We start from the raw sequence: 9,916 nt of genomic DNA on the forward strand, positions 1-9,916 counted from the left end.
TATTTGCTTTTGCACTGGGCTCTGCTCTCACAACTATCCATCCATCCATCCATTTTGTAATCTGTTTATCCTCATAGGGGTCGCAGGGTCTATCCAAGCTGTCTTCGAGCACACCTGAACTGTTTGTCAGCCAATCGCAGGGCACTCACTAGAAGCCATTTAAGTCATTCTGCCAAACTTCAACAACTGGTCGCCATTAGAAGACAACTTTGAGAGTTACTTCGTAACATTACCATAACAATAGAGTTTTTCTGGAACGAGCCCAAGACTTTAACAGCTCAAATTCAAGGCAATGAAATAATGTTCCTTTACAAGTAGGCCTTTTTGGAAGCTGTGCATGCACTCCTATATCTTCCAGATGATTTAACTCCTCACCAGATTGTTTGACCTACCAACAGAGGCCTTCAAACATTTTCTGATACACCCACAGTCCTTGAGTTAATTCTTTGTTATTGTAATTCTGTGCTACGAATGTCAACAAACGATCACTGTGTAGCCAGTTTTAGCTTTCTGTACACATACAGGGATGCATTGCGTGATATTGTTGAGACTGTGAATCTCTCTCTATTGACTCAAATCACCACAACACTGTATAAGCAGTGGAGATGAATGGATGACTTGATGCTTGAATCGGACTAATGAATGAGTGTAAAATAGCTTGTGGGTGGGTAAACAGCACATGCTACAAAGGCTGGGTGGACAGAGCAACGGATAAATGAACAATGGATTGACGTGTATGTGACGTACTGTTTGGATCGATGGAGCGTTAGATTGATGCACAACAATGAATAATGACTCATGAACAATGGATGGAAGTAAGCACTCTTGTTTTTGGGAAGTGCAGACAAACAGACGGCTGCACAAATGGCTGAATGGACACGTGGAATGTACATTTCTTCACTGTGAGACAAATAAAGACAAATCCAATCCAATCCAATACGGACGCATGGGATGATGGGCTGAATTTTAATCAAAGTTAGGCCTATGTAATTATTTCCCCCTGTTAAACTTAATCTTTACTCTCCACCCAATTGTGTATGATAAGGGAAAGTAGTGTTTTTTTCCTCATACCGTCAACCTAAAACTCAAACAAAGTTTACTGAGGACATCTAGTGGTAATATGTATAACCAACTTAATTGGTTCGCAGAAAGTGTGTGTATGGCGAAAAGTTGGTCTGCCAAACATTTATTTCCCATAAGAAACCATTAAAAATTAGAATAATCCGTTCCCATGTCCTCAGGCATAATAATTATGGCATAATACATAATTTTCGACTAAATAAGACTTAAAACTACACAACATATACCCTATTTTAATGTATGATAAATCTGCTATTGTATTGTAATTAAATAAATAAATTGTACTTATAATAAAGTCGTTTTATTTACCTTTGTAATGGTCGTTGATGTAGTTGCCTCTTGATGATATCCGAGTGAAGTTGCCGTGCTTTCTCATACCCTCATTCACACTGTCCCCTGCTGGGTGCTTTCCGTTAATCCAAATCAACAGACGTTTTTCAACCCCTTCTATTGCCTGAGACCGTTGCTTAGACAACACAGAAACACCCTTAGACACACGTAGCAATGGTCGACTTAGCGTCCTGGTACTAGGACGCTAAGTCACACAAACGCACACCTCATTTGTGTTTTTTGATGATCTCAATCTTCTGCTCGACCGTAATTTTCGTTTGTGTCCTCTTCGGTTTAACACTGGCCTGTGGTGGGGTCTTTTTCGGTCCCATAATAGCAAAAGTACTCCACTCGATAACAAACCATGTCTGCACTCAAAGCAAAGTGGTGACGAAAACCAGTCAGCCAGCCAATGTGGCACTGTGTGGTTTGGTTGGTCTGCCGAAAACTAGTTCATATGCCAAGATTATATTCTCGCGAATTTAATGTTCGTAAGACGAAAAGTTCATGAGCTAAAGTGTTCGTAAAATGAGGTATCACTGTACTATGCAGTACTATACTATAATCGTGAGACAGGTTTCCGTATTTTTAATTCAGGACGCCGTATCCTTCTGTTAATTTATATGTCCTGCAATTGTTATGAAAGTAGTCCATGATATATATACCCAGCTTCTCAGCTACAGGCGGCTGTAATAGACTCCAAGCAGTGCAGCTGAATGGGAGGGGCCATAATCCATTCATGCATCCACTTCCCAATTGGGATACAACCTGGACTGGTCTTAAGTCAATCCCAGGGTGCCTTGAGACAAACAACTACAGTTGACGGATTTTCACACCCGGCAGAGTCTATTCACCCAAAAACGCACGTTTGAGGGGGAAGTTGCAAAATCACAGTGCTCATATCATCAGATTCCAACGACAATTTATTGAAGGTGTGAACAGAAATAAGTTATGAAAGAGAAAAATTTTTAGATCCAATTTAAGCCATGCCTCGACAGTTGGATTTAAAACTTGCACAAATTCTCTTGCTGTATCCAAGTTTTCCTACTGGGTGTGCGTGTTGTGACCCATCATGGCCCTCCGTAAAGCTCAGTAATTACAACAACAACAAAAACAACAACAAAAAACACGAATAACATTTTCAGAAACAGAATCAGAAAGCCTTTAATTGTCCAACAATGGGGAAATTTGCAAACTACGACAGCGAAATTGAAAGGGGGGGGCGTGTCAAAAGATAAAACAAAGTATTCTATGCACAAATACACAAACAAAATAGTAGGACAGAATGGATTCACATGGCCTTCTTGTTCTTCAAATCCTAATTAAAGTATCAAATTTGTAACCGTACAGAAATATTGCGCGGATCACGCACTAAACGAGGAAAAGTGGTGGGATGCCTCTGAAGACTTGAAGCCCGAAATGCACACGTCAGAGGTGCCACGTGATGAACGAGGCGAGTATATGTACCTCTTACCAAAGCACCACAGATCTAAAACTATCTGCCGAAAGTGGCTCCTAAATTTGGAGCCAATGAAGGCATAGAGGATTGGGTTGACACAGCAGTGCAGGTAGGCGACACTTTTCGAAATGGCCAGAACTTGGAGACTGAGCCTCTCTTCTTGACAACCTCTCTGTTCAAACAGATCCAGCGTGTGGTTAAGCAGAGCCACGTTGTAGGGAAGGTGGCACACCATGAAGAACACAACCACCGCCAGGACCACACGGATGGCCTTGTGTCTCTGGCTGCTCTGCGCTCGAATCAACGTGCACATGATGCTGGAGTAGCATAGCGCTATCACCGTTAAGGGCAACAGAAAGCCAATGGCCATTTGAAGGTGGGGGATCAACATTTTAATCAATTTTGCCGTCTCGTCGTTGCTGAAAGACAGCTCACACATCACATGAGCGGTCTCAGCGCCCACACTGGTCTCTTCAAAGAGTTCGGTGTATATAAGGGTAGGAAGTGTTAACGCAGCCGCACAAAACCACACGGCGGAGCAGATGATGCGGCTGTAAATGAGAGAACTGGAGCGGGCCCCGAAAGAGCGTCTGGCCCGGACAATGGCAACGTAACGATCGCCGCTGATGCAGGCCAGCAGGAGCATGCCGCTGTACAGGTTGATGCTGTAAGACGACCTCAAGATCTTGCAAATCACACGGCCCATTGGCCATCTGTTCTGCTCGTTGTAAATGATAAAAGGTAGGGCCAACACAAAGGTCACGTCGGACACAGCCACGTTGGCTAGGTAGACGTCAGTCATTGTCTTGGTTCTCTTGTAGAACAGGTAAGTGACCATCACCAGGATGTTCCCGATCAGGCCAAAGGCACAAATGAGGGAGTGCATGTAGGTTTGCGTCATGATTTGAGCAGGATTTGGGTCCATGTTGCACAGCTCCACATCTGTATAATCCTCAATGCTGGGATTATAATAGTCTGGAGAAATTGAAGACATGCTTTGGTTCTGTTGAACAAAGAAACATTTCAAAACCAGACAACTTATGTTTGCATTGAGAGTCAATTTAAACATTCACCATAAAAAGACAAATGTAAATTTAAAAAACATGTTATTTTTTTTTTCTCTGCACATCAAGTTTTTGAGATATGTTATTTTTTTTTAGTTCTAAGGCCGTTTGTTAAAAAGTTTGAATCATAGACTTTACTGTGTGTTGATTCTTATTGCTATATTTCAGGGAAAAAATGCTAATTAATGAATATTACACCGTATATTATGTCATATGACTAAATTATGTAGATTCTTAGATGATGACGATGATGATGATGATGAGCACCAAAAAATAAAAAGTTTACTTAACATTAAAAGATGTTTTAAAAAAATGTTGACCAGTAATATATACACATTCTAGTGCAGTGGACCTCAAACATATAAGTACAGTGATACCTCAGTTTACAAACTTAATTGGTTCCCAAGTGTGTGTAAGGCGAAAAGTTCATCTGCCAAACATTTATTTCCCATATGACACCATTAAAAATGAGAATAATCTGTTCCAAGGTCCCCATTAAACATAATTTTCGACTAAATAAGCCTTAAAACTCCACAAAAATATACCTTACTTTATGTATAATAAATGGGCTATTGTATTGTAATTAAAGAAATAAACCGTACTCGATGATCTCCTTCTGCTCGACCATAATTTTCTTTTGTGTCCTCTTTGGCTTAACACTAGCCTGTGGTGGGGTCTTTTTCGGTCCCATAATAGCAAAAGTACGCCACTTGAGAATAAACCACGTCTGCACTCAAAGGGGGTGTGGAAAACTAGTCCGACAGCCACGGTGGCGCTCCGTGTGGTTTGGTTCGTTTGCCGAAAACTAGTTCGTATGCCAAGATTATATTCTTGCGAATTTAATAATCATAAGGTGAAAAGTTTGTACGCTAAATGTTCGTAAGCCGAGGTATTACTGTACTGTACTTCTAATAATATGTGCTCCTCATGTGATATGTGAAAAATCCCCAATAATAATGCATTAATAATGATAACCAAAGTTATCAGTAATATTAAATATTTCACAGCAATAAAATGCCAGTCTGTTTTTGATGAACACAACACCCGACTACTCTTCTGTGTTTTATTGTTGGTCATTTTGGTGGTATTTGGAGAGTTATGTACGCCAGCTAAACTAAAAGCTATGATGGACAGCCGCTTCCACCCCCTCTTGCCCACCCTGAGAGCACTGGGTAGCTCCATCAGCTAGAGTCCATTACAACAGCGCTGCAAGAAGGGGAGGTACTGCCGCTCGTTCCTACCGAGAAGGCTTCTTAATAATCACGTGTGAAAAAAACAACAAAAAACATGGATTATTGCGTTGTAAATAGCACAGCCACCTTATATTGACTCAATACGTTTACACATCTCAAATAAGCTTTTTTTATACTTGATCTATGTACAGTTATTATTATGAAACATTTTTGCACATCTATACATTTCAGTTTTCTGACATTTCTATAATGCTTCTAATATGTACTTTGTTTGTTATTCACCCCGTCCCCCCCCCCCCCCCCCCCCCGCCCACCGCTTTAAATTTTGCTTCTGTAGATTGCAGGCTTTCTGATTCTGATTCTAATTTAACATTTTATAAGGTAGTAAGTACTCTGTATAAAACATTTTAGAATCAGTTTACGATTTGGGAACCTGCCTCTAGAGTTATAGGGTTGTCTGTTCAAATTTCACTTTATCCCTCCTGTGTCGAGGTTTGAAATATCTCAGCTTCAAAGTATTGTTATTGTTGTTTATTGTTCCTCTGCTTGGTTGGTCTGTCTCCGGTTACTCCAAATTCCTCCCACATTCCTTAAACATGGATTTGGGAATACTTGAAATTGTGAACATGAGTGCCAATACTTGTTTCCCTAATCGATATCATGGCTAGCTGCAATATTTGTAAACAAGCCAAGAAACTATTTTCAACAACATTTCGTGTCACCCCCCATCCCCCCGGGTTAAGATAATTCAGTTAAAGCAACAAAATGCATGAAGTGTGTTTGTTCCAAGCACGCTCTGTTCCACGACTTTTTAGCACAGATTTGGGTTCTGAATGTGGCAATGTGATTCTGTGACTGCAAAATCCAGGGGCTGATCTAAGGCCACCACAAAATTGATCACTGAGCTGCCTTCTTTTCTGTCCATCCTGCTGTGTAGCTGCTGTCTTATATTGAACGGGGGGCAATAGACCCAAGGTTAAAATGCCACACTATAAATAAGGAGTAATACCACAAATGACTGACACAAACAATTCCAATGTCAGTAAAACCTAAAAAGTACTTGCACTCTGTGTGAACAATAAAAGCCAATGTTCTACTTTGACTCTTCCTCTGGTTGCGCATGACCCAGTTTCAGGTCCTTTTGTCAAGTAAGCGATTCACTCGATCTTTCAAGTTGATCTGATCCGTATCAGTGAATATCTTTAACATACCCAAGAATAAGAGCATACACAAGAAATTCATACATCAGAAACATTTCAAAACCAGACAACTTATGTTTGCATTGAGAGTCAATTTAAACATTTACCATAAAAAGACAAATGTAAATTTAAAAACATCTTATTTTTTTTTTCTCTGCACATCAAGTTTTTGAGATATGTTATTTTTTTTTAGTTCTAAGGCCGTTTGTTAAAAAGTTTGAATCATAGACTTTACTGTGTGTTGATTCTTATTGCTATATTTCAGGGAAAAAATGCTAATTAATGAATATTACACCGTATATTATGTCATATGACTAAATTATGTAGATTCTTAGATGATGACGATGATGATGATGATGAGCACCAAAAAATAAAAAGTTTACTGAACATTAAAAGATGTTTTAAAAAAATGTTGACCAGTAATATATACACATTCTAGTGCAGTGGACCTCAAACATATAAGTACAGTGATACCTCAGTTTACAAACTTAATTGGTTCCCAAGTGTGTGTAAGGCGAAAAGTTCATCTGCCAAACATTTATTTCCCATATGACACCATTAAAAATGAGAATAATCTGTTCCAAGGTCCCCATTAAACATAATTTTCGACTAAATAAGCCTTAAAACTCCACAAAAATATACCTTACTTTATGTATAATAAATGGGCTATTGTATTGTAATTAAAGAAATAAACCGTACTCGATGATCTCCTTCTGCTCGACCATAATTTTCTTTTGTGTCCTCTTTGGCTTAACACTAGCCTGTGGTGGGGTCTTTTTCGGTCCCATAATAGCAAAAGTACGCCACTTGAGAATAAACCACGTCTGCACTCAAAGGGGGTGTGGAAAACTAGTCCGACAGCCACGGTGGCGCTCCGTGTGGTTTGGTTCGTTTGCCGAAAACTAGTTCGTATGCCAAGATTATATTCTTGCGAATTTAATAATCATAAGGTGAAAAGTTTGTACGCTAAATGTTCGTAAGCCGAGGTATTACTGTACTGTACTTCTAATAATATGTGCTCCTCATGTGATATGTGAAAAATCCCCAATAATAATGCATTAATAATGATAACCAAAGTTATCAGTAATATTAAATATTTCACAGCAATAAAATGCCAGTCTGTTTTTGATGAACACAACACCCGACTACTCTTCTGTGTTTTATTGTTGGTCATTTTGGTGGTATTTGGAGAGTTATGTACGCCAGCTAAACTAAAAGCTATGATGGACAGCCGCTTCCACCCCCTCTTGCCCACCCTGAGAGCACTGGGTAGCTCCATCAGCTAGAGTCCATTACAACAGCGCTGCAAGAAGGGGAGGTACTGCCGCTCGTTCCTACCGAGAAGGCTTCTTAATAATCACGTGTGAAAAAAACAACAAAAAACATGGATTATTGCGTTGTAAATAGCACAGCCACCTTATATTGACTCAATACGTTTACACATCTCAAATAAGCTTTTTTTATACTTGATCTATGTACAGTTATTATTATGAAACATTTTTGCACATCTATACATTTCAGTTTTCTGACATTTCTATAATGCTTCTAATATGTACTTTGTTTGTTATTCACCCCCCCCCCCCCGCCCACCGCTTTAAATTTTGCTTCTGTAGATTGCAGGCTTTCTGATTCTGATTCTAATTTAACATTTTATAAGGTAGTAAGTACTCTGTATAAAACATTTTAGAATCAGTTTACGATTTGGGAACCTGCCTCTAGAGTTATAGGGTTGTCTGTTCAAATTTCACTTTATCCCTCCTGTGTCGAGGTTTGAAATATCTCAGCTTCAAAGTATTGTTATTGTTGTTTATTGTTCCTCTGCTTGGTTGGTCTGTCTCCGGTTACTCCAAATTCCTCCCACATTCCTTAAACATGGATTTGGGAATACTTGAAATTGTGAACATGAGTGCCAATACTTGTTTCCCTAATCGATATCATGGCTAGCTGCAATATTTGTAAACAAGCCAAGAAACTATTTTACAACAACATTTCGTGTCACCCCCCATCCCCCCGGGTTAAGATAATTCAGTTAAAGCAACAAAATGCATGAAGTGTGTTTGTTCCAAGCACGCTCTGTTCCACGACTTTTTAGCACAGATTTGGGTTCTGAATGTGGCAATGTGATTCTGTGACTGCAAAATCCAGGGGCTGATCTAAGGCCACCACAAAATTGATCACTGAGCTGCCTTCTTTTCTGTCCATCCTGCTGTGTAGCTGCTGTCTTATATTGAACGGGGGGCAATAGACCCAAGGTTAAAATGCCACACTATAAATAAGGAGTAATACCACAAATGACTGACACAAACAATTCCAATGTCAGTAAAACCTAAAAAGTACTTGCACTCTGTGTGAACAATAAAAGCCAATGTTCTACTTTGACTCTTCCTCTGGTTGCGCATGACCCAGTTTCAGGTCCTTTTGTCAAGTAAGCGATTCACTCGATCTTTCAAGTTGATCTGATCCGTATCAGTGAATATCTTTAACATACCCAAGAATAAGAGCATACACAAGAAATTCATACATCTCTGAAGGGGGACTAATCACAGGTCACCCAGGATCATGAAAAAAAAGCATCAGTCAAAAAAGAAAAGAAAAAAATACTCTGCACAGCATAAATCCTCACTACCAACAAGACTGATGTTTATTTTTATTTTTTTTTGCATATATTTCGGTCTCTGAGACACTTTTTACATATTTAGATCAGACAGATAGTTTATAATGGTTTACAGCAAATTTTGAAAATAAAGCATACTGGTAGTTTTTATGTCAGAAACAAACATGCAGAATTGAGCGGAAAAAATGAAGCTGCAATTTTTTCGATGACCATTTCAAGAAGGCTCACCACTCATTAAACTGTCGCCTTCCTTGTTCATTCCATTTTCTATGGTTACATTGATACCAGAAATGTATCTGCCAAAGTTGCAAAACTGGAAAAAAACTGTAATTTAAGGCTTGGAAAGGCAATGGTTACAAGTAATAATAATAATAATAATAATAATAATAATAATAATAATAATGATAATAATAATAATAATAATAATAATAATAATACATTTTATTTCAAGCGCCTTTCAAAGCTCTCAAGGACACTTTACATCATACTTTTAGAGCTATGTGGAAAACATTTGCCTTTGCAGAGATGATAATGCTCAGTTTTAATTGACAGTTAGAGAGCTCCCATTTAGCAATTAAATTACAAAAGAGGTGCAAAATATCTCAGTTCCAAGTATTGTGACTGTATTGTTACATATGACACCAATCATAGCAATCATCATCATCGTCGAAATCTTAAGAATCATAATAATAAGACAAACAACAATCATGATAAAAAGAAAATAATATATTGTATAATTTTTACTGTTTGAAAAAATGAACATCTTTCAGTGGCAGAATTTGTAATTGCACCACTTGTAATAAACGACACATATTCATTAATATTCATAGAAAAAAATCAATCCAAAAATATTGACAGGCAATAATGACATTTTCTGTTGCAGAACATACCTAGAGAATGATGTTTTCTAGATGAAGTGTTGATAATATCTTAGCTGCTTATGAATAAAGAATTGAGCATGTGTGATTCGAGTCGCA

General features: G+C 38.5%; 1 protein-coding gene across 1 annotated transcript; it reads right to left on the reverse strand.

The window, feature by feature from the left end:
• Positions 1-2,522: 2,522 nt before the first annotated feature.
• Positions 2,523-9,916, reverse strand: ccr6b (C-C motif chemokine receptor 6b). The gene is made up of 2 exons (XM_089004582.1): positions 9,830-9,916; positions 2,523-3,872 (listed from the first exon to the last, which is right to left on the reverse strand). Exon 2 carries the CDS (start codon positions 3,861-3,863, stop codon positions 2,775-2,777), a length of 1,089 nt encoding a protein of 362 aa, XP_088860708.1. The 5' UTR covers positions 3,864-3,872; positions 9,830-9,916; the 3' UTR covers positions 2,523-2,774.

This window comes from Hippocampus bargibanti, linkage group LG09 (assembly GCF_051943395.1).
Source record: "Hippocampus bargibanti isolate YZ-2025 linkage group LG09, ASM5194339v1, whole genome shotgun sequence".
NCBI classification, from domain to species: domain Eukaryota; kingdom Metazoa; phylum Chordata; class Actinopteri; order Syngnathiformes; family Syngnathidae; genus Hippocampus; species Hippocampus bargibanti.

Excerpts from the sequence above, each read along its gene's own strand:
- ccr6b (XM_089004582.1), bottom strand. The coding sequence starts at position 3,863 with ATGTCTTCAATTTCTCCAGACTATTATAATCCCAGCATTGAGGATTAT.